Below are 26386 nucleotides of genomic sequence, written 5' to 3' on the forward strand. Positions count from 1 at the left end.
GGAAAGTTGAACACATACACTGTTATTTGCAGGGTAATGTTAATGGAAGTAAGTCAGCAGAAACCCAAGATTACCCAAGTAGAAATAAAAATTTACAGTCCTGCAAGGAAATGCAGGGGGGGTGCAGGTCCTAGAGTGCAAGTCTCAAAGTGGTATTGTACAAAGTGTCAGGAATACAAAGATATTTAAATGTAAACCTACACAGGGAGCTTGTAAGACACCAGAAGATAAACTTTTAAATTATCCTGTTTAACTGAGAGGCAGCTTACAGATAGGTCCAGAAAACAGGAATCAGCACACTGTTGCAGTATAACTCTAAGTAGCTGGTAGGTAGAGTAAACAGGGAGCTTGTAAGACACCAGAAGATAAACTTTTAAATTATCCTGTTTAACTGAGTGGCAGCTTGCAGATAGGTCCAGAGAACAGGAATTAGCACACTGTTGCAGTATAACTCTAAGTAGCTGGTAGGTAGAGTAAACAGTGAGCTTGTAAGACACCAGAAGATAAACTTTTAAATTATCCTGTTTAACTGAGAGGCAGCTTGGAGATAGGTCCAGAGAACAGGAATCAGCACACTGTTACAGTATAACTCTAAGTAGCTGGTAGGTAGAGTAAACAGGGAGCTTGTAAGACACCAGAAGACAAACTTTTAAATTATCCTGTTTAACTGAGAGGCAGCTTGCAGATAGGTCCAGAGAACAGGAATCAGCACACTGTTGCAGTATAACTCTAAGTAGCTGGTAGGTAGAGTAAATTTAGAGACATACACTCATCTAGGACACCACAGTAGTTAAATCCAGCAGGGAAGGTTTTAGATTTCACAGCTTTTACTGTGGTTATGAAGTTAATTTTGATTTTGAAGGAGGCATCTTTGTGGTTAGACCTTACCAGGTAGGAAGAGGTATTGGGGGTGAGGTGCAGCTTTCTCCCATATTTATGAGTATAAGATCCAGTATGTTGGAGCCTCTATTGGATATATTTGGTATTTGTTCAAGTGTGTTTGTGAAGTCCATGAATCTGTTTGCCAGTAGATTTGAGGTCATGAAGAATTCCCAGTTTATAGAGGGGTAATTAAAGTAGGATGGTAGGTTGGATAGAAAATGTTTCCAGTAGGTTGAAGTAAGCAATGTGAGCTTCGTGGGACATGGAGGGTGACCTATCACTGGCAAGGAGGATATGGTACAGGATTGTGGCCTTGGTGTTCTGCATGTGGGGGATATCCAGGGCATCATCCTGTTCAGTTATATTCAGTATTATTAATAGTTTGTACCTGAAATCACTTCTAGAGCTTTTCTCCCTGGCAACCAAAAGAAAAGAGGTTTGCCAGTCAGCTTTTATGTGAAACAAAAATAAAATAAAATAAAAAAATGACCTAACCCTCCATCATAACCTTCTAGAACATTAACTGTTTTTTATAGCTGTAACTCAGAAATTCTGGTGCTGAATATATGTAATAACAAATTTTGCAATAAAATTACAAACTTTATCTCTCAAATAAATACCCGTGGTGGTGGTGCTGTGGTAGCGTTGTCACCTCACAGTAAGACGCTGTCCGGTTCGATTCTCAGCTAGAGCGTCTTCTGCATGGAGACATACGTGAATGGGCGTACCTTCGTTGAAGGTTGTGCGTCAGAGCTGGTAACTCGGCACGTAAATATCAACTACCAATCATTAGCGGACCGGAGTTCCGCTGTGGCGACCCCTAACTGGGAAAAGCCGAAAGACACAAAAATCTCTCAAATAAATACTTCATGGGAACAACTTCAAATATTATACAAGTTTTCATAATTTTCAGATAGCATTCCTTAGTATCTTTGTTTTTGTACCCAGGGAGTGGAGGAATGAAAACCCAGGAAAGATCTGGAAGTGAGCATCTTCAGATTATTTCAGGTAAGAAATGTCTGAATTGTTTCTTCAGGTATATACAATCTGTCTGCTGAAAACTAACTTCTGCAAATAAGCAGATAATGAAAATATGGACTTTAAACATGCCTCTCAACTTCTTACCACTATAATCATGGACAAAGCTGAAAATAATGGTGGTGGTAATAGACCAAGGGCCAAAATTCAGAACAGATCTTAAATATTGTTTTTATCAACTTAGAAAATTGTCAGAATAACAGATTATATATTAGTATGCAGAAACACAAATATCACTCATTGTTTTATAAGTACATTATTGAATGACCTTTCAGAACAAAAGTGTGCAAACCAAAACCATGAGTCAAAAATGTAATCATTCTGCCAAACAGTGCAGAGTTTAGAGGTATGACTGTAAATATCACACAAGGACAGTTATAACAGTCAAGACTAGTGGAACTCTTGTATGCAGAGTAATCCCAATTGATTGTTAAAGAAGTAATAGTAATTTTGAACATTTTTTTTTCAGAAATGGTTTAGAATATTGCTCTTTCATTATAAAATTTATAGATATCTATTAAAGTTTTCATGTGGCATAATTTCAAAAAGTATGAGAGATACAAATCCAGTTACACAGGAAAGTACATTAGTAATAATTACAATAATATATCAAAAAGGGAGGATATTGGACCAAGAACATAGGGAAAGTACACCACTTATAAAAGATGTTTAAGAAAAAGTGTTGAGTAACTCAAGACTGATATTTTTGTGTGACCCAATTAAATAGATTAGGTTTTCTGGCAGTAGGCTGAGGGGATTAACTACCTGTTAATGAACTGTGTCCCGTGATCCAGTGGTGTAAGGTTTTTTCTCTCAGCTTTCTTTGCCTCACTGTGTGACTATGAGCCAGTCACTTAGCCAGATACTTCTCTGGATCTGAGTCTGAAAAAGGTCCCTAGAGATCACTGCTCTACCTTTGAAAACAAATAAAAGAAAAATAAACATGGTCAGGCCTCTTGTAAATGTTTACTATGATTACTGAAAGGAGGTCAGATGTGGTAACAAGGAATGGAGGATGCCACTCACAAACAGGGACTGTATTAGTCCCAGTAATCATTGTCACGTTCATTTAAGATGCACATTGGTTTGAAGTAATTAAAATGGTGACCATATGTTAGTTAGAAAAAGAAGTGGGAGAACTCATTTTCCTAGAAAAGGTCTGTATGAGTCGATGGAGTGAAGGTACATTTTTTCTGAAGGTGGTAGCATTATCTGAACGTGCAGCTGTTAGCCTAAGTCAAGGGCTTAACATATCACACAGAATATTTAGAAATGTTAAAAGCCTTTGATTGATTAAGGAAAAATCAACTAAAATTTTTATTTCACTACAACTAACAACATAAAGGCTTGTTGCATAAGTGAGCTCAGGAAGTGAGAATTGAGGAAATATTCCCAGACACAGTACATGAGACTCCAGGAGTAGCACAGTGTTTAGAATTGGTGCATTTACTACACTGTGTCTTCCTTTCAGAGAGGAAAGCTGTCAGTCCCTGGTATGATAAAGTATGCAGATGAATGCAGCATGGAAAACATTGTCCTATTATCACAGGTGCTACTGTACTGCAGCAGAACCAGACATTGCAGTTTTGGTGCCCTAACAACATTTTCATATTCGATTTAAAGAAATGTTGAATCATATGCTTTGGAAAGCATAGTGTGAAGTTAAAATATGACATCAATGCACAAGTATGTAGAAAGAATTCCCTCAACCTATCGAAGATTCTGACTCAAAAGCACATAATTGCAATCAGTTCCCATTACATATATGCCCTTCATGACATGACCATGCATCCAAGGGGAGTGTGGAAAGGAGGGTAGGGCGTTAAAAGAGAACTCCCAGGAAGTTGTTTGACTGCACCCCCCCCTCCCCCAGAGGTACATAGGTTCTACATTGGCCCTGGTGGTGAAAATGGGTTAAATTCCAGTGGTAGACAGGCAGACCTGAAGATGAACATGAGGCAGTGGTAACATCTGCTGGTCTGAAGCAGAGGAGAATAGCGTCCCCTTCCAAAAAAACTGCAATCAGAAGACAACAGACATTGGTCTGAAATGTAATGTTTCAGGTAGCTTTTTTGTTGTCCAGTTTAGCCCTGTCAGAAGAGCTCCTTGTGAAGAGGGTAACTAAGGGAAAAAGCTCCTCAGTATGTAAATAAAACTGCACAGACAAAGAAGGGAAAGGAAATATCAACTGCCAGGGCAATTATTCAGGTGGTTAATAGGCAAAGTAGTCAGTCATGCATTTTGCTTTCCACATCTTATTTTTCTGAGCTGAGTTTCATCTATATTCATGTTATTAACAAACTTTACTCAAATTGAAATATCTAACATTTCATGTTCTTTGGGTGACAAATTCATAACACAATGGCTTTATTAACAATTCATCATGAAGCAGGAGAGACTGAGTATCTCTTCACTTAGATACATGACTGAAAATCGCAGATAAGGGATATGGTAAACGTACTCATGATCAGTCGACGTAAGTACCTCTGGCTTTGCTTTCTTGCAGCTGAGCTATATACCAGTACAAATCTATGGATGATTCCTGAGTTTTGCCATAAATGTTCTCCTTTTCTTGTATATCCTGTTTAATTTGGGGTGCCATGAGGGCAGTTTGTTTCTGGGGCGAGTTCTGGGCTTACTTCTAGTAGGTACAGCAGCCTCTATGTGGCCTTTAACATGGTTGTACAGAGTTTCTGAGTGTAATTTAGTGGAGGATGCTGTGTTCTTGCAGTTTGGACAGGCATTGGATTTTGACAAACCGCTATTTAATCAAAGGTCCTTTACCTTGGAATACTTCCTTACTGCCTCTGGTTTTACTGGGGTTATGTAGCTGATTCTGATTTCGAAGGAAGTATCTTTGTTGTCAGGCCTTACCAGGGAGAATGAGAAATTGGAAGTGCAGTGCAGTTTTCTCCCATATTTGTCAGTATGAGGTCCGTATGTTGGAGCCTCTGGTGGATATATTCACTCTATTGGTCAAGAGTGTTCATATCTACAAAGTCCAGGAATCTGTTTGTCAATAGATTTGAGGCCATGCAGGATTCACAGTCTATAGAGCATAGTCCTGGAATCTCTTTGCCAATAGATTTGAGGCCATGCAGGATTCCTGGAGGGTTAATTAAAGTAGGATGTTAGGTTGGATAGTAAATGTTTCCAGTAGGTCCAAGTAAGCAATGTGAGCTTCTTGGGACATGGAGGGTGACCTATAGCTGGCTAGGAGGATATGGTGCAGGATTTTGTCTATGGTGTTCTGCATGTGGGGGATCTTCAGGGCATCATCCTGTTAAATTACATTCAGTATTATTAATAGTTTGTACCTGAATTCACTGCTGGAGCTTTTCTCCCTGGCCACCGAAAGAAAAGAGGCTTTGCCAGTCAGCTTTTGTGTGAAACAAAAATCAAATCAAATAAAATAAAAAATGATCTAGCCCTCCATTGTAACCTTCTAGAACATTAACTGTTTTTATAACTGAAACACAGAAATTCTGGTGCTGAATGTATGTAATGAGAAATTTTGTCCTAAAATGACAAACTTTACAAAACAGTGTAAGAAACTTCTCTGTCTGGAAGATTTTCAGTCTATATATCTGTAGTTAATCACTATATCTTAATCAGATCAGACAACAGTAGTAGAAGTAGCGAACTTAAACTCATCTTAAGTTGTTGTTATTGTTTGTCTTTCGGCTTTTTACCGGTAAGGGGTCGCCACAGCGGAACTCCAGTCCGCTAATGATTGTCAGTAGATTTTTACGAAACACAGAGGTGCCAGCTCAATGCCCAACCTTCAATGAAGGCACTCCCATCTACGCACGCATGTCTTTCAAACGCTACCCAACCACGGGGAGGACATGCAGACTCCACAAAGAAGGCACTCCCAAGCCAAGCCTAGAATCGAACGGGAGAACCTCTTGCTGTGAGGTAACAACACTACCGCCGTACCACCGTGGAACTAAACTCATCTTAAGTAAAAAATAAATAAATAAAAAAATATATAATTGTACAGAATTACTAAGTATTCGAAAGTAATCCAAGCAAGGCAGGCAGTCTGTTTCCAGTCGAAAATCCTTTATTAAGTACACAGACAAGCGATCCAAGTGAAACAAAAATAGAGTAATAGTTTCCTCACAAGCTTTCTAAATATATATATACTTTTTATCAGGCAAGGGAGTGGTTTATTGTGCTGTAAAACAAAAGTGTTATTGGTACACATGTTATATTCACATCCCTTCCCCCATCAGTGTGACATTCCAGCTGGTAATGCCCTACTTAATAGCTGTCATAATAATATAACCCTTATGTACTTAAAAAAATGTATAATGATGTGGTACCTCTTATTTAACCAGATTTTTAAGTAGATTATTAAGTCTGTGATTTTATCCAAGACATACTACAGGGCTGGAAATATATCAACCTTAGTCCATTTGGCAATCAAAAATATATATAAATATATACATATACACTTTGCATGTAAAAAATCAATTGTAAAAATCATATTCTATTTTCATAACCTATTGTTAACAAAGATTGTTTTCATCCTTCTAGACGTCTTCAGGTCTGTGTACAAGAACCCTAAAAACTATCTATAAAAATATTATTGTATAATTAATTAGTATTGTTATTACACATCATTTTGAATAAAGTGGAAAAAAGAGAACCAGAAAAAGAAAAAATAATAAGAAAAAATGTATGATGATGGAAACAAAATATACACTTAAATTACAACTGATTTAAAATGGTATTTAAAACCAACTGGTAGAATAAAATAAAATAAAATAAAATAAAATTAGTCATGTAAACAATGTGGCAATTTTCTATGTTCCAGTGCACTTTTAATTGAACAGTAGTAGTTTAGTCTAGGCTTCCTAAAAGAGTTCAACTTTAATTGCCACATGAGTTCATGTTTCTCCAGAATATTCGGGATGTCTCCTTCAAGATCACCCATGACTATGCGATCCAGGATCTGGAACTTAAAACCTGTGTGTCTTTTATGAAGAGGAAGGTGTTTGGCTAGTGCATTATTTTTACATCCAGAGCAGATTTCTAACAGATGACATGAAATCCTATGCTTAAGTTTATTGACAGTCTTTCCCACATAGAATGCATCACATTCATTGCACTGTGCCCTGCAAATTACTTTTGTAGTGTTACAGTCACCCCCTGCACTGGTCTTAATGATTTTCTTTAAATAAGGGCAATAAAAACTATCATCTTGCTGTATAAATATACAAAATGTCCAATTAGTTTCACATCTTTTAGTGCTTTTCTCATATGGTCTGGGTTTAAATTCAACAAAACTTCTAATGTTCCTGGCCTTCCTATAAACAAATGATGGGGCTTCACCTAAGATGTTAATCAGAAAAGGGTTTCCTGTGACAATGTCCCAGTTTTCTTCAATAACATTTTTGATACTATGATAATCCAAAGTGTATGTCAGGATGCACGACATTTCAGAAATGGTTCAGAACATTGCTCTTTCATTATAAAATGTATAGATTTGTATTAAAGTTTTCAAGTAGCATAATTTCTAAAAGTATGAGTGATACAATTCGAGTTATGGAGGAAAGTAAATTAGTAATGTTAATAATTACAATAATACATCAAAAAGGGAGGATATTGGACCAAGGACACAGGGAAAGTACCACTTATCAAAGATGTTGTAGAAAAAGCATCGAGTAAATCAAGATTGATTTTTCTGTGTGAATGAAGAAATTAGAACAGGTTTTCTAGCAGCTGGCTGTCAGGATTAAGGACCTGTTAATGCGCTGTCTCTTGTGATCCAGTGGGGCAAGTTTGTTTCTCTCAGTTTCCTTTGCCTCACTGTGTGACTTGAGCCAGTCACTTAACCAGACACTGCTTGGGGCTGAGTCTGAAAAAGGTCCCTAGAGATCAGTGCTCTACTATAAAAGAAAAAAAATGAAATTTTTACATGGAAATAAAAATGAACATTGTCCGGGCATCTTGTAAACATTTAGAATGATTACTTGAAAGGAGGACCAATGTGGTAACAAGGAACGGAGGATCCTATTCACAAACATGGGGCTGTATTAGAGCTGGTAATCATTGTCACGTCCATTTAAGATGTGCATTGGTTTAAAGTAATAAAAATGGTGACCGCGAGTTAGTTACAAAAAGAAATGGGAGAACTCATGTTCCTAGAAAAGGTCTGTATGAGTCGATGGAGTGAAGGTACATTTTTTCTGAATGTGGTGGCATTCTCTGAACATGCAGTTGTTAGCAGATGTGAATGACTTGACAGATCACACAGCATATTTGGAACTGTTAAAAACATTTGATTACTTCAGTAAAGATCAACTAAAATTTTAAGTACTTTACAACTAACAGCATAAAAGGCTTGTTGCATAAGTGAGCACAGGAAGTTAGAACTGAGGAAACATTTCCAGACAGTATATGAGACTCCAGAAGTACCACAGTGTTTAGAATTGGACTATTTACTTCACTGTATCTTCCTTTCAGAGAGGAAAGCTGTCAATCCCTGTGTATGATGAAGTAAGCAGATGAATGCAGAATGGAAATCATTGTCCTGTTGTCACAGGTGCTACATTACTGCTGCAGAACCAAGACAATGCAGTTTCGGTGCCCTGACAAAATTCTTGTATGCGACGTAAAGAAATTCTATGCTTGGAAAACATAGTGTAAACTTCAAATATGACATCAATCCACAAGTGCGTAGAAGGAATTCACTCAAGCTGTGGATCCAAGGAGAGTGTGGAAATCTGGGTAGGGCTTTAAAAAATAACTCCCTTGAAGTTGTTGGACTGTACCCCCTGGAAGTACTTAGATTCTACATTGTCCTTGATTGTCAAAATATGCTAAATTCCAGTTCTAGACCAGTAGACCTGAAGGTGGATATGAGGCACTGGAATGATCTGCTGGTCTGAAGCAGGGGAGAATAGCAACCCCCCCCAAAAAAAAATACATTCAGAAGAGAACAAACATTGGTCTGAAATATAACTTTTCAGTTAGCTATTTTTTTTTTGTCCAGTTTTGCCCTGTCAGAGGAGCTCATTGTGCAGAGGGTAACTAAGGGGAAAAGCTCCTCAGCATGCAAATAAAACTGCCCAAAGAAGGAAAGGAAATATCAACTGCAAGAAAGATTAATCAGGTGTTTAATAGGCAAAGTATTCAGTCATGCATTTTACATTCCACATCTTATTGTCCTTAGCTGACTTTCATCTACTAATAGGTTATTAACTAGGTTTTCTCAAATTCCTATATCTAAAATTTCAGATTCTTGAAGTGAAAAATTCTTAACACAATGACTTTATTAACAATTCATCATTAAGCAGGAGAGATGGAGTATCTCTTCACTTAGATACCCTGCTGAAAATCGTAGATAAGGGATATGTTAAGCGTACTCATGATTAATAGAGGTGAGTACCTCTGGCTTTGTTTGCTTGCAGCTGAGCTGTATACCAGTTCAAATATGTGGACACTTTCTGAGTTTTGCCTTAATCATTCTTCTTTTGTTGTATATCCTGTTTAATTTGGGATGCCAAGAGGGCAGCTTGTTTCTAGGACTATTTCTGGGCTTATTTCTGTTAGGTACAGCAGCATCTATGCAGCCATTAACATGGTGGTAACAAGTTTCTGAGAGTAATTCAGTGCAGGATGCTGTGTTCTCATGGTTTGCACAGGTGTTGAAGTTTGACAAACCATTAGTTTATGAAAGGTAGTTTGCCTTGGAATACTTCCTAACTATCATTGTTTTTACTGGGGTTATGAACATGAGTTTGATTTTGAAATAGGCTTTGTTCCGGTCCAACCTTAACATGGAGGATGAGACATTGGGTATTGGTGCAGCTTTCTCCCATACTTGTGAGTATGAGGTCCAGTATGTTGGAGTCTGTAGTGAATATATTCACTGTTTGGTCAAAGGGGCTTTGTACTTGTGAAGTCCAGAAATCTTTTTCTCATCAGATTTGAGGCCATGCACAATTCCCAGTCTATAGAGGCTTAATTAAAGTAAAATGTTAAATAACCACAAAGTGAACAGCGAGGGAAGTAAAAAAACAATAACACAAAAAAATCCCTCTGTAGCTGCACTGGTTACTAGGCAAACACGCTCCACACGTTTGTGAATAAAACACTGTTTAAATAAAACCACATAAAGATTAAGCGCTTTCTTTCCACAAGGAAACTTCATCAGAATAACACACTACCAAGTTGAAGGCATTTAAATACACATCTCATGAATCACAACATCTTCCCATTGGCTAATCAATTAATTACCTTATCATACAATAAAAGGTACAAGTACTTACAAAATAACAATACTTTTAAAATAAACATAAAATACATATACATGTATCCATATATGCACCATTGACAACTAAAAGTATATTTACATGGTTGTTACGTGTACAATAATAATTCCACAAAAAGAAAACCCAATCCTAAACTATTTTAAGGCTCTCTTCTTAAGGGCTGGAATAATGTAATAATGGCCATTCAAACCAGGGAGGGAACAGGCATCAAACCTAAGCTGCCACATAAGTCCACAAAACTCCAAGGAATTTTCCCAATCATCTCCCTTCTCAATTTCCTTTACTTGCTCCAAAACCCAAAATTTAAAGCAATAATTACTACAGCTCCGGGTGTGGTTAAATAAGGCATTTGTGTCTTTCTTTTTAGTGATGTCATACACATGCTTATAAGCATGTGTATGACATCACTAAAAAGAACATGTTTTGCATATTATATTGGCAAAACTGAAAGAAGGTTGAAGCAGACAACCTTCTTTCAGTTTCTCTCTTGGAAATTAGGGTGCTCACTATTTTAATGCAGGTAGGAAATGGAAAAATACTTTTTCCTGTATACCCGGGATACATATTGCCTCAGAGTCATTTTTCCTAATATCTACATCCAGAAATTGCAGGGTGTCCTCCCCCATATTGGAAATAAATTCCAAAAGATGTGTGGTTCCATTTATATACTCCAAAAAGGTGACAATTGTTTCCCGTGGGCCACTTCATACAATAAAGATATCATCCAAATAACGGTAATAGCCTCTAATATACTTGCAATAAACTGAAGTAAGTACATAGTGTTTTTCCAAAAACAGTAATACTATATTCAGAGATATGGGGGCACATGAGGCCCCCATAGCAACACCACCTATTTGTTTATAATAGGCACCCTGGAAATATGTAAACAGAAAAGTATGAAATAGATGTAAATTTGTGTACATGAATAAATGTCCATTTTTGTACATGAATAAATGTCGATTTGTGTTCATTAATAAATGTCGATTTTTGTACATGAATAAATGAATAAAGGTAAATTGTTGGACGGTGTGGGTAAATAAGGCATCCCCTGATAATTAGCCCTAATGCATATGTTTTTGCTTTGGCTTGGCTCATCAGAACTGTTGAATGAGTTTATCAACTACTTGCATGGCACTACTGGTTTCTTAAAATTTACTTGTAAATATTCTGCTGTAGAAGTGGAGTTCTTAGATGTTAAGATCAATAAAGGATACCTTAATAATATGTATACTAGTGTCTACAGAAAACCCACTAGGAAGAACAACATCCTGCACAAAAATAGCATGCATCCCAAGCATGTCACCCGGAATGTTCTAAAAGGGCAGATTTATAGAGTAATGAGATTGCGCAATGATAACACTCACTTGGGTTTAGCACTCGACTCTCTCAAGCGTGACTTTTTAGACAGAGGCTACAAAGATGCAGAGATTGACTCAAATTAATGCTGCATGGCAAGAAAGGGAAGGGAAGTGTAGAGGCTATTTTGGCAACCACACTCCACCTGATGCTCCACAAGCAACTGTAGCTGTCAGAGATACTTTTAGAATCTCTCTACCTTACTCTAGTGACATCAATAAATATTGTGAGGTCATTAAACAGAATTGGAATATCCTACACACAATAGATGAATTGAGAGGGACTATAGACAGCACACCACATTTTGCATTTAAAAACAATAAGTCCTTGAAGAAATATTTGTGCTATAAATCACAACTCAGTATCAAAGGACCTCAGTCTACCAGGTATGGGACTTTTTCCTGTAGATCTTGTTCAGCCTGCAAGTATATACTTACGGGCTCAACCTACATACATCCTCACATTATTTTTAAAATTGAACTTAATTTTTATCCTGACTGCATATTGTTTATTTTGCAAGCTGCCAGGCCTGTCATGCCTTCTCTATAGGCAAAACTAACAGACCACTGAAGGACAGGATTGTCAAACACTATAGGGATATTAGGAACCAGAAAGATACAAATGCCTTAGCATAACATATTGGTTTAAATAGCTCAGAACACACTTTTAAGTTCTTTGTACTTCGGGTTTTGGACATTAGTATTGGGTCCCTATTCCTATTGCGTTATCGAATTGCTGAAACTTCGAACCTGAAAACATCAAACACAAGTGTTCAAAGTTTCAGCAATTCAAATTAAAAAAAAGAACAAACAAAAAAACAAAAACAGCTCAATAGCTGTTGTAAGAAGGGGGCAAGGCCCCCCTGCACCCCTACATGGGGGATGTGCATCCCACACCCCCCCGCTCTTTAAATATACCAACTCTGAGATCGACCTACAGTGCAGTAAAGGAAAATATTCCCTTTCTGCACTGTAGTGCGATCTCTGAGTTGGTATATTTAAAAAGTGGGGGGTGTGGGGGGTGCAGGGGGGCTTACCCCCTGTTTACAACATTTACTTTCTGTCCGTTGTTTTTTTTTTTGTGTGTGTTGAAAATTGTAAAACTTTGAACATACAAGTTCGATCTTGTGGTGTTCGAAGTTTTATACTTTCGATCACATAATAGGAACCTGTTAGTATTAGATGAGGTGATACATCTAATAAAACAGAAAGGGCTGAACAGAAATGGATCTTGCTCTTGAATGCAGAGAAGCTCCCTGGTTTAAATGGCGTCTCTAGCCTTAAATCATTCTTGAAAGCACGCCCGCTTAAACATTAATGTTATTTTTAAACGAAGATTTTAAGTTAAGATTTTATTTGTACTGTTTCTCTTGTATTTATAACAATTGTTGCATTGCTTGTGTGTGTGTACCTTTTAGTTAATTTATCAGATTTCCATATGATAGCTGATTGGTCTTGCTTTCTTTTTAAACTCATGTCTTTCTACTTGTTTATTAGTCTGAAGAAGCGATAGTGTTATCACGAAAGCACTCACTTTTATCATTTTCTTTTATGTTCAATAAATAGAGTTTTTGCCTAGCCGTGTTGGTACTTGTTTTTTACTTCTGGGGTACTCTCTGCCACTTTAGACCATGTCTGGGTAACTGCACTGATGTTTATATTTTCAAGTGTGAGGAGGGCTGGGAGAGAGTGTAGCTTTTTATTGAAGCTCCTGGCATTGAGCAGTAACACCTTGAGTTTTGTTAGTTTTGTTGTGTCGGTAGGTTTGCCAGTTTGGCATTGCCTAAAAAGGCACTATGGGGGTGGATAAAGTTTTAGCCAGTATTAGAAAGCCTAAAGGGGATAGGTTACCAGCCTGAGACACTGTGGCATCACTCTTGGTGATGGCAATATGCTCCTCAATGCCAGATGGTTACCAGCCTGAGACACTGTGACATCACTCTTGGTGATGGTAATATGCTCCTCGATGCCAGCCAGTTACCATCCTGAGACACTGTGGCATCACTCTTGGTGATGGCAATATGCTCCTTGATGCCAGCCGGTTACCAGCCTGAGACTCTGTGGCATCACTCTTGGGGATGATAATATGCTCCTCAATGCCAGATGGTTACCAGCCTGAGACACTGTGGCATCACTCTCGGTGATAGTAATATGCTCCTCAATGCCAGACGGTTACCAGCCTGAGACACTGTGGCATCACTCTTGGTGATGGTAATATGCTCCTCAATGCCAGCCAGTTACCAGTCTGAGACACTGTGACATCACTCTTGGTGATGGTAATATGCGTCTCAATACCAGCTGGTTACCAGCCTGAGACACATAGCTTAAGAGATCCATAATGTCTCTCTTCATAAAGTCCATGGAGGTACGTCTCAGATCATTAAAACCTACATGGACTATGAGGGAATTATACTGGTACCTGTGGTGAAATGATTTGCATGCATGTGTGATTTGGTGGATGCTGGCCCCAGATAAGCACTTAACCATTATCTTCTCTTTGTTCAGCCTAATTAGAGGGGCATCATTATGTCACAATGGAGTCCCCTATGAAGAGAGTCCTGGGAAGTGTGTTTGCTTGCCTTAGGGGCTTAGTGTTTGAGGCTGCATTAAGTATGACTGTATGTGTGATGTTAGGAAATCCAACACAGTGACTGTGGTCATTTAACACATATGATTTCTTAGTGTACATATAAGACATCTGAACTTATTAACACTGAAGTCATCAGAGCATCTTATTTAATCATCTATAGCTGTTTTAACATGAACAGTTAATATGGTACCATATTTTTTTATAGAATGCCTGACACGGTATGCACAGATTTATAACAAATTTTCCTCAAGTAAAAAATATGACATGTCATCACACTAACTGGTGAAGGCTCAGTGCATGATCCTAGTGTAGTTGTATTGGTTTACGTATGCGTGTTAAGTTGTGTTGGCATGTATGCATGATGTTTGTTTGAAGAGTGTTTGCTTGTAAGTATGATTGAAATAGCGCTGGGTATGCTGAATTGTGCAGTGTTAATTCAGTGTATCTGTGTTGTGAGGATGAATGCCTGTGTATAAATTTTGTTTGGCAGTATAGTGAGACGTTTGATACACATGAGGCACATGCTGTACATTTACGAAACTCAAGAGTCAGTGACCCACTTCTTCCATAGCAGTGACAGTCTTGAAGTTAAAATGTAAATGTTTTGTATGTGAAGGCTGGTTTAAGACCTTACCTTCCACATGGACTTGTAGGATACAATGGGCATGAGTGTGAATATGTGGTTGTTAAATCTGAGTTACTATGTCATTTTGCACGTGGGCTGTGTTGTAACATTATGTTCAAATTGTGAGATGTGAACTGGAGTGTAAAGGGTAGAAATTTAGAATTCAGCCCACTGTCTTGGAAAGCAGATTTATTCACATAGACGTACTTTATTTAATCTGAATGATACCCTTTAACTGCCATTATATGGAGACTTCTAATTTATGACAAAGATCGTTACCAGTGACATACTTATATCTGTCTTCTGTACGCAGAGTGTAGCTGTGAAAAGACGAGCATTCTGAAACAATAAATCTTCCTGTGCCATCAAGCATGACATTGGTTTAGTGTTGTGCATTATAGTGTATGCATATTTAAGTATGTAAGGGCATGTCTTCATATGAATATAGCAGTTAGATAATGGTGAACCTTGTCTGATCAACAGATATTGTCATAATAAAACTTGTAGTGTATCAAACCACCCAGATTGGCAAAATAAATAGAAGAAATAACAAGAGGACACATTGCTGTGAAGAAGTTAGGTCTCTGCTTTATGAGGATGTTATAAGGGGGGGAGGTATTTCCAGCTGTATTCTTCCTACAGGAAGTTCCCTCCATCTTCAAAATACATGTAATAAGTCGTGGTGGGGTAAATCACAGCTGACATTCATTTTTTCATTTTAATCAGGCTGAATCGCAGTCTCAGTACTAGTAGATCTTCCTGTTATGTTAGCAGTCAGTGAATCTGCAGCTGACACGTGTTTGTTCATCCAGTCTGCATTTGCTAAATGACACATCAGGCTAGTTCATTTGGTGGACCTAAATTCTGTGGCTTATTACTGCATTTCCTGCTACTAAATAATATCGCTAGCTGCGTGGTAGAGTGAACACTGGCACTAAATGATGTTCACTAACGATGTGACACCTGAACGCCATGTGGATAAAATGGGAAAAAGATGGCTGTGGATACATGGATTTACACAACTTCAGCACAAACACGATTATTACCTATGCAGCCATATGCGTAAACAAAGAAATACAGGCAGCCTCTTAAATTAGCAGCATATTTACATTTTGGTAAAATAATTACTGTTTTACGATAACCAGTGACTAAAATTCTAACTAAAGGTTAATTTCAGTAAAATGTTTTATGAAGCTATTTTGTGTTGTGCAGTAAATGTGACATTTTTTTACTCATATTATGTTGTTAGCTTTCCATGGTTTCATATTTTATAACTTAAAACAATCATTAAATACACATGTCCATATCTGTAAATATCTCTTTAGTGCCCAACATTTCTGAAAGTCGACATTTTCTAGTTGTTTGCTTTTTCCGTCAAGTGTCATGACCACGGAATAAATATATAACTGAGGTTGTGAGGGTGGAGTATCCATATATATTTAGATATGGATATATTTATACATGGACAATGCTTCTGTTGCCAAGTTATTAAATGCATTAATTTATACTAAAGCTCACAGCACTTGGTTCTTCAGTTAATTTCTTGATGGGTGGGCCTTACATGTGTAATACACACATCCCCACTGTGTCTGTGTGAGTTTTCACCATGTGATCCAGTTTCCTAGCTCACGCCAAAGATGTTCTGTAGATGAACTGGGGGGCCTACAAGACTCCCTACAGGTATGTTACAATGTTACAATGTACACTTGAGTGCACCTCTTCTTAGTAATTTTGGTTTTTGGTGGGGAAGGGGTGGTAAATAATACTGCTGAGGAGCAGTTTACACAAATTGTACTACTGCGACATAGCACAGAACGTGAGTCTTAATATTTTTCCCAAAGCAGGTTTAAAACATTTTTGTAATTTTTCAGTAGAGACAATTTATCTGGATTTGTATGTTCTAAATTTCAGTAGAACTCTTCCTCTGTTTACATGTTTTAATTTTTTCATCGGTTATTACTAGACGTACAGTCCAGCAGGCCATTACAGAGCCTAATCCAAATTCCCAATCACTTCAAAGCACGGCCTAGTTAAGTGAGTTGCTGAAGGTCAAACAGCAGGCAAATGAAGTTTGAAAGATTTAAGCCTTGTATGCTTGGTACAAGAAGCAGTTCGTTAACATGTCAGAGTTGCAGTCTTCTGTGATAATTGCCAGACCTTTTGTGACTTTGATTTTTGATTTGTGCAAATTACAAGACATGTAACCGAAGAATACTTCAACAAAGCTTGGATTTGCTCCTGTATGAGCCCAGGCTGAGGTACTCTTATACCTTTTTGTACCTCTATCCCCCACTACTAACTTACCCTACCCTCCCTTCCTCTACACATACTCTGCTGAGGTTACACCCGTACCTTTTCCACATCTATTCCTACTATGCCATCTATCACACCCTACCCTTCTCTACTCATACTATCCTATGCCTTCACCAATGTAATCTGTTACCATATTTCATGACCTCTAGAATATTAATAATCATTATGATAATCATCTATTACGTGAATAATGCTGCATTTTCCTATTATCAGGTTTTCCATATAATTTATGCTTGAACACTATGACTTTATTATGTCTGTTGAGTTTTTATTCTAACAAACTAATACGTAGTTTGTCAAATTTTGTGCTTGAATGTTATGACTTTATTATGTCTATTAAGTTCGCATTCTGACAAACTAATGTGTTGTTTTCATATTTGTGCTCAAATGTTATGGCTTCATTATGTCTGTCTAGTTTTTCATTCTGTTAACCATATATATCTGGAGCTTTTCTCCCTGGGCCTCCACTGAAAATGGGTACCTCATGACCCAGTTGGACCTTCCCGGTAAACAAATGCCAAATAAATAAATAGTATAAGCAAGCCATGTCACCCAACCCTTGTGACCACTCAGGATACAGGATTTTGGTCTTGTGAGTGTCTCTGCAGCCATGAAGTTTCACAATACATAGGTGAAAAACAATTATCATTGCCGATGGCTAGTGTTAGGTCATGGGGTACTTCTTTGACCTAATACAGGAACAGGGATATGAAGGAGACCCTATTGGTGGCGAGAAGGGTGAGTGAAGAGACAGGACAAATTGCTAACTTTTTTCTTTAAATTCTAGGAGGGTTGTTACCCAGAGTGAGAATCCAGAAAGAAAGTTAAACAGAGAGGGAGGATTTGATTTTTCTACAAGGAACAAAATTAAAAAGAAAGGCGATATTAAAAATGGAAGGGAAATAGTGCCATGTAATAGATTACACTAATGTAAAGGGAGTATTTTGATCACAGCTAGAATGAGATTAAATTAAGTGATGTATTTTCAGAGGAAGATGATGAAGAAAGCTTGGTTATGGTGAAGATTACTATGGAAAGGTATACTTAGATGTTAGGTTGTGTGTTGTATTTTCAGAGGAAGATGATGAAGAAAGCTTGGTTATGGTGAAGATTACTATGGAAAGGTATACTTAGATGTTAGGTTGTGTGTACACACCAAATAAAGATGGCTGTCAGCTTCTCATTGAGCTTATGAAAAAAATGTCAGTGCCAAACCTACTGAAATGAAAGGGAGGTGATAGCAAGAGATTTCAATGTAGTGACATGCTCTGAGCTTGGCCCTACCTTTAACAGCATTTAATTATATAGAAGAGCAAGGGATGTACTGAAGGAACAGGAGAGTTAGAGCAAAGTGTGGAAACTGAAAATTTGTATGGGAAAGAGTTTCTTTTTCTATACTCAAAGAAGGGCAGGCATATAAGTTAGAGAGGCTTCTGGTGAAAGGTGGGCTACATTTGTTAGTTACAGAAAATAAGACTGCAGAAAGGTATTTATCCACCCATGGTCTTGTCAGAATGGCAAGGGGTGGCAGGGAATCTATCAAGAACAATGAAAACATGGTGGAGATGGAAGCCTTAAATATGTCTAGGAGTAGAACATATAACAACAGGAGTAAATTTAATACAAGATGTAGTTCAAGTCAATATAGATAGGAACAGTGGGGGACAGATGTAATGGGATGTCATTAAGTGTGGATTGAATGGCAAAATAATGACTTTGGATGAACGTTGGTGAAGATTAAAACAATAGTACGTTGGGGGTTTGAGGAATAACTAAAGAAGTTACAGTCTGCCTTGGATAAGGGGTTGTAGTGGTGGGGGATGGCTCTCCATTCAGAGGTAAGTACAATCACAAATCTCAGAGACAAAAACTACTGTGGTTCAGCAGGGTTTGACAAGTAGGCAGGATATCTGGTGGGTTTAAGGCAAAGCTCTTGAAGCTTTATGGCTTAGAAATTAAAAGAAAATGTATGGGCAATTAACAAAATGAGTGGATGGGATATTAAGTCAGTAATGGATAAAATAGAGGAATAAAAAAAGTGATGGAAAAGTTTTACAAAGGTCTGTATAAATGTACATTTAGTGTGGAAAAAGAAAGGGAGGAAGGCGAGATAAGGGAAAGACATGACACGGGATGAGTGGGAAGAGAAGTCACGGATGGGTCAGAAAGTGAAACTGAGTTTTGGGAGGTAAAGGAAGCAATTAGCTATTTAAAGAATAATAAAAGTTAAGGGAAGACAGATTTACTGGGAAACTTTTTAAGCTGAGTACACTAAAACTGAGTCAGCATCTGTGTGATGTCTTCAGTACAACCTAAATCAGAGAGGGTTTGTTAAGTTTATACGGGCAGAGAGTAGTTGTTTAATGCTAGGGGATTTCCTGGAGAATGCTAAGGCTGAAAGGGATGCACAGATGATTGTCTATGAAATTTAAAAAAAAAATGTATGCACTTGATTGGAAAATCTTGTTCAGAGTCTTAGTGAAGATAGGATTTGTGATTAAATGTAGACGCTGGGCAAGAGCTTCATATAATAACCCAAAATAAGTTTGTTGGTACATGGAGAGGAAGCACAAGAACTAATAGTCAAAAAGGGTACTAGACAAGGTTGTCTCTTTCTATTAGCTATTGAAGCTTTGGAACAGAGAGTGCTACAGCACCGCCATAGGTTCCAGACAAGTGGAAGGGTTACTGCTTCTTTACAAGTGACTGCATGTTAATCAAGGATAGGGTAGACATGGTATTAGACAGACTTTGGGAAATTTTTTAGGATTTTGAAGATGAGTCAGGGTTGGAATATAACTGAGCAAAAATAGTCTGTTTAAGACTGGGTACACTGCAAAGGACTATAGCTTTGGAGAAGATTAGTAGGAGAGAATTATTTATGTATCTGGGAATAAAAGTGATGAAGTCCTGTGAAAAACATGGTAAATGTTAATTCTGAGGAGAGAGTTCAACATGTTAAGCATGTGGAGTGGTGAAAATAATATGCTGATGGGAAGGATATGTTGTTAAAATGGTGACTTTCCCAAAAACGTTGGACTTTAGGCACGTTCGTCTTGACATGTAGGTCATCTGGGTCTAGCTGCCGTAGTCTTGCTGTGATAGAACTGTTTGGGGAGGGAAAGTGCTGATGTTTTACAGTTTGGGGGATTCTGGACTTTACTCTTGTATGCCTTGACAGTGGTAGTTTGTTGTATCAAAGGGGGGGGGGGAGAAGGAGATAAATGATGATGGCTTGTGTAATCTAATTTTTCACAGACTGGATGAAACTGATGGGTATCTATACAATGTAGAGAGAGGAATCGTTACAATATGAACAGGTGAAGCTACGTGATGCAAACATTCGGGTGACAGAATGGGATGGAAAGTGCAATTAAATGTGCGATACTAAGGAAAAAGATGAACAAGTCGAGAGTTTTCAAATCTAGGGAAGAGCGCAGGGTCATGTGGGAAACTACAAAAGCATTGCTTTGTATCAAATGAGTGGCAGGTGATCTTTAAAAAAACTTAGCTAATTAACTTTTTTTCAACACCATGGGATATTTGTGTGAGATGAATTGTAAACATCAGTCGTATGGAATATGGAGTCTGAGAGATTGTAAATGATGAAGATGAGGCAGTGTATGCACATATGTTTAGGAGCTGCAAAATAGTTCAGCCCATATGAGATTTTTTTTTTTGAGAACGGGAAATCATATATATTAAAGGCAAGACCCTAGGGAATTGAAATATGTACTGCTAGATTTGGGGGAATCATCAATGGAAGGTGAAGAAAAAATCCAACTTGTGACTCTTGGTGAGTGGGTTAGGAGCTTAATTGCTGAAGGATGTAAGGATGATATAGTTTGGCAGGATAATATGATTCCACTGAATCATTTCAGAGTGTAAAGGCAGATATTAAAGGCACAGACAGAATGTGGAAAAATAAGATCAGACAAAGCTAGGAATGAAAAAGGAAAGATATGTAAGGAATCACTAGAAATGCAAACAAATATGTGAAATTAAGTAGAGCAGTGTACTATTAGATTTTTGTTGGTTTCTTGGTGTGCTGTCATGTGATATTTATTGTATGTATGGAAAAAGAAGGGGAACACAGTGTGTTAAAAGAAGGGTCTAATAGCTTACATGTCAAGTTAGCAGCTATATGGTACTGAATACCTCTATAAACCAGCTGATTTAAAGAGGGAATCTCAGAAGGAAAGATTCACAAACAGTTTATCTTTTCTTATAAGTACAACTGTACAGACAACGGTAGACTAGGAAACACAGGCTGAGGGGGAGATTAATCGGTTTACTAAAGGCTGATATAGACAGTCATGCACTTTGCATTATGTATCTTATTGTTCCCAAGCTGAGTTTCAGCTATGGATAAACTTCTATCTAGGTTTGTCACTTGCTTCAGATATGCTGGCACTCATTTTGTAATGCTTATCACCAGACTTTTTCCATGCATTGCAAGATCTGTCTGTCTTCATTATCAGTAAGCTTTCAGTTTTGTATAAACATGGTATTCTACGCCATTTATGCTTCTCTGGAAAATATAAGCATTTGTCTAGGAAGTTCACCAGTGTTGGGTGCTGAACAGAGGAGGTACTCTGTTTAGACAAGCTATATGATAACACTCAGACCACTTGTACAGGTGCAGAACCTGTTTCACTTGAGCAAGTAGAATATTTCTTACATTTTTATACAGATCATTTTAACTTAAAGCATTGCATTACTGCCATTGTGTTGTGCCCATTTTTGTATAACTGAATGTTTTATAATATGTCATTCTTTCATTAACCAGAGTTTGATATAATCATTCTGTGATGTCATCTGTTTGTATTCGAAAACAGTTATTTGAATGCACATGTTCAGATCTGCTATCTGTAAACAAGGTCCCAGTCTTACATGTCAGTTTCCTTAGTGTCACTGGCAACATTTCTCAAAGTCAATATTTTCCCACTTGTCTGTTGTCTTCTTGGCCTGAGCTGCAGTGACCTTGGCATTAAAATATTATAGAGATTGGGGATGCATACAAAGGGCTGTAAAATAAATATGTAAACATTACAGAACTTACATAAAGTTTTGAAAATAAAGATTTAATTACATAATATTCAAAAAGTTCTAATATATGAACTAGAAATCATCTGTTTCTTGCTAAAATATATAATGTGCCCTTCCTATCTCTGAAGTTTAAGATCAAAACACAAAATTCAGTGTCACTACAGACAGTATTATAGCAATAACCCACGCCTGGGTGTGGGTAATGCTAAATTTACCCACGGTTGGCGTGGTTTGGTCCCGGTAAGCCCGAGGACCAAACAAAGCCAACCGTGGGTAAAGTTAGCATTACCCACACCCAGGCGTGGGTTATTGCTATTATACAATGACATTATTTAAGAAAAGAAACTATTACTTTTCTTAAATAATGGCATAGTATAATGCCTGTTTACTGCCCTTCCGCAGATGCCTGGCATCCGGCAGTTCTGATGTACTGCGCTACCGCGCAGTACATCAGAGTTGAGCAAGCAACGGAGAAAGCAAGATCTCCGTTGCTTTTTTTTTAGTGTTTCGCTATGTTAAACTCATTTAACATAGCGAGACAGTTTTAAAATAAGCAACGGACATCTCCGTTGCTTATTTTAAAACTGTCTCGCTATGTTTAACTCATTTAACATAGCGAACACTAAAAGCAACGGAGATCTTGCTTTCTCCGTTGCTTTTTGTTAAAACACTGCCTCTCTATGTTAAATGGGTTTAACATAGCGAGGCAGCTTTAAAATAAGCAACGGAGATCTCCGTTGCCTATTTTAAAGCTGTCTCGCTATGTTAAACCCATTTAACATAGCGAGACAGTGTTTTAAAAAAACGAGTTATACTAATGGAAAAAAGTCCGGGCGACCGGACCTTTTTCCATTAGTATAACTCGATTTACAACGGGCACGCTGGCCAATCAGCGTGCACGTTTTGGGGGGATCATGGTATAATATGCAGTATAATACAGTCTGAGCTTTGTCTTCAAGCTTATCCTAAAAGGTACATCTTGTAACCAAACTTCAGTAACTCGTTTATCTGACTGACAGTCTGGCTTGAGTTACCGGTCTAACTTTGCTTGTGTTAAGTCTGAGGCAACATTTCCTGTGGTTGTTGCTTTTTAAGATTTTGGAAGATTCTTTCTTGTTTTTATAATTACATGTCTAAGGGGTCAGTTGAAATGAAACAAGCTGGATTCCAACTAAGGAAATCAGCATCAACCTATTTCAACATCTCCAAGTAGCAGTAGACTCTGTAACAGTTCACACATCTCTGAAGCAAGTTTAGTTTCACTTTTCACACAGTGTGAGTGTCAAATGCAATTATACATTTTAAAATGCATATTATACATTTTCTTTTAAACATTGCAATTCACTGAATAGGCAACTACAATGCATTATTTTTACTTTTACCTTTTAAAAGTTATTACATTTCTTTTTAATCTGATGCAGGCTAGTTCATTTCCTAAATATTTTAATTAAAAAAATTCTCAGTTCATTATATTTTCCCATAAAGGTATAGAGAAATGCGTTCATCCTTTACTCTTCAGAATGGAAGACTGAGGTGTTCCTTGTTGCTTCCTAGGTTTGTTCTGCAGGTTCCAGAGTCTGGCCTCAACAGATTTACCTTTGGTGTTGATGTTCAGCCCCATCAACTACTGGAATGTCAGTCTTAGGGTCGACATTAATGACACTGGTTTTAACATTGATGGTGTTGATAACAATCATAGTCTCAGCCAGTGATGATGTTTTCAACCACTATTCCCTTCAAGTCATGAGCAGTCATGGCTGCTAATACTTGGCAAGTTTGCAGTGTGTCTCAACTGTGTTACTGTGCACTCCCACCACTTTATCTGTTTAAGTGATTTCCATTTAGTCCCCTTTTTTTCTTGTTTTAAAATACAGCAATGCATATTACGCATGCAAGAAGCATTGGTTTAGAAAGATACCATAGACTAGTGCTTCTGAATATCTATGATTACTTATACATTTACTTCCTCCTTTAGTATAATAAGGTGCTACTATATACTTGGAAAGGTTGTCTGGTCTGTTTTAGGTAAGCAAAACGTAATGACGGGAAGAATGCTGCTGAATCTCGAAGCTGACTTTGCTAGCTGTGTGTCTTGCATCTTGACCGCTACATCTTTGAGGTACTACATACATTTCTAATAACCACACTTGAGTGGAAAACGGGAAAAAAAGCTAGTAATACCAAAGTTCCCGTTAACAGAACCCAATAAAGGCTTGTCCCACAAATTCCAGGCAGACCAATGTAATAATAAAATCAAGCGTTTAATAAACGAATGAACATAACAGATAATCCAAACACGTAATAAGCGCTTTCATTTCCTTCAGAAACAGAAACTTCATCAGAATCTGCCTGGAATTTGTGGGACAAGCCTTTACTGGGTTCTGTTAACGGGAACTTTGGTATTACTACATACATTTCTTTCAGAGCTATATTGTGTCCTAGCTAGAGAAGTTTTGGATATGGTTCCCAAAATTGCCTCTGTACAGCCAACACTCTCTGCCTTTCCTAAACAGAAGAATTCTGTAAAATATAAGTAACTTAATTCATCCTACCATCCATTCATCCATCCATCTATCCAGCTATCCATACATCCATCTATAAATGACCCTTGAAACAATTCTGGTAAAGTTATCATTTTCTGAGACATATTAATGGTTTTTGCTTTTAGAGATGCATGTTTCTTCTTGAATGAAAGAGTTTCCCTCAAGGCATTTTGATGAAAATGTTTAGATACTCTCATAATATACCATTGTGTTGGATATTACACAAAATCCTTACATTTTAGTTGTAATCATTTTTTTCATTTTATTATTTTAATTGGTATTCATGTCATTTTTGCTCCCTGGGTTATGAAAATGATAAATGCTCTGTTTGTAGAGCACTGCTTTATAGATTAGTGAACAAATATATGCATTTTATATAGACAATTTTTCTATTACTTTTTTATATGGAACAATTACTTGAATTCAACTTATTTTCTTTCTGAGGCACATAGCACTTGGGTTTCCAGTTACTTTTTGGTGGAAGTACCATCAATATGTAGTCTCAATGCACTCAGTATATCTGTGTGGGGTTTTACAAGGTGCTCCAGTTTCCTCATTTGTCTGAGAGATTTTCTGTTCCCATAGCCACACCCCTTGTTTGCTTGTAATAATCACCCTCAAAATAAACAAAGTTATTACACAGAACAAACTCGATTAGACTAACTAAAAATTCAACCTTAGTCTGATCCATTTGTGTTCCGATATATAAAGCCTTACAGAACCAATCAAAACCTTGCCCATGAGGTATAACTAAAAATAAGTCCTTAACATTTATAGTTACTAAAACAACACTTTAACACTTCCATCAAATTTTATCTTAGCAAGTTCATTCAAGCAATGCCAAGAATCCTTTAATACATGCTTTTTATCATCAAAACTATTTATAGGGACTTAAATGTAGCCAGTGGTTCCATTTTTGACCCCCCCAGATGCCACAATAGGCTTTAATGGGGGGGGGGGGACAAGCAAATCTTTGTGTACGTTGAGGATACCAAATATCGAGGAGACAATGAGCTTCCTAACCTCCAATTAATTCATTACTGATTCTAAAATGTTTCCGCTAATATGTCATACAGTATCTTATCAATTTTATTATAAGCCAAATTAATTTAATTTTGAGAACTTAATTCATAAAAAGAATCATTATGCAAATACAGATACATCCTACTAGAATAATCAAAATAACTAAAACTACCCCACCCCCTTTATCCAGCTTCATAATTCAAAGGTCTCTATTCTCCAACAAACTTTCCAGTATTTGTTTCTGCTTATAGGATAACTTGTAATATATTTTATGTTTAATTTGCTCATATTTTAAGTCGCTAATCTCCTTTTCACACATTCTTTCAAATTCTGTAATACAGTGAGCCAAAGGAGGATTACTTTACTTAATGTCCGCATTCTGAACATTTATCTCATTTTTAAAGTAAAGTTTCAAATCCAACTTCTTTGTGAACAACTTTAATTCAAGTAAGGAATGAAAGTAAGTGACTTCCTAATGATAGCTAAATGTTCCTGAGTAGTGATCACCACATTGCTGTAATTAAAAATCTTAAACCCATTTTGTTCATAAATAATATCCTACATAACTGTACGATCTAAACCATTCCATATGAGCCTTTCCTGCCCTTCATCTTCCCTTTTCCTTTCCACTTCCTCTTCAGTGGGGGGGGGGGGATGATATCTCTCTGGATAATACTCCACCC

At 37.3% G+C, this 26386-nt stretch overlaps 1 protein-coding gene across 42 annotated transcripts in view; it reads left to right on the plus strand.

Annotated features, from left to right (window-relative positions):
• LOC122791684 (mucin-2-like) overlaps positions 1-26386 on the plus strand; it is a 732148-nt gene that overhangs the window by 163959 nt on the left and 541803 nt on the right. For 39 of the 42 annotated variants that reach the window (XM_044059549.1, XM_044059571.1, XM_044059534.1 and 36 more), the window contains one exon: positions 1831-1890. The exons of the other annotated variants lie outside the window; for them this stretch is intronic. In XM_044059549.1, coding sequence (XP_043915484.1) covers positions 1831-1890 — 60 coding nt within the window. The remainder of the gene's footprint in view (positions 1-1830; positions 1891-26386) is intronic. 42 annotated transcript variants of the gene reach the window in all.

Source organism: Protopterus annectens, chromosome 17.part0 (assembly GCF_019279795.1).
Source record: "Protopterus annectens isolate FY-2018-M chromosome 17.part0, PAN1.0, whole genome shotgun sequence".
Taxonomy (NCBI): Eukaryota; Metazoa; Chordata; order Ceratodontiformes; family Protopteridae; genus Protopterus; species Protopterus annectens.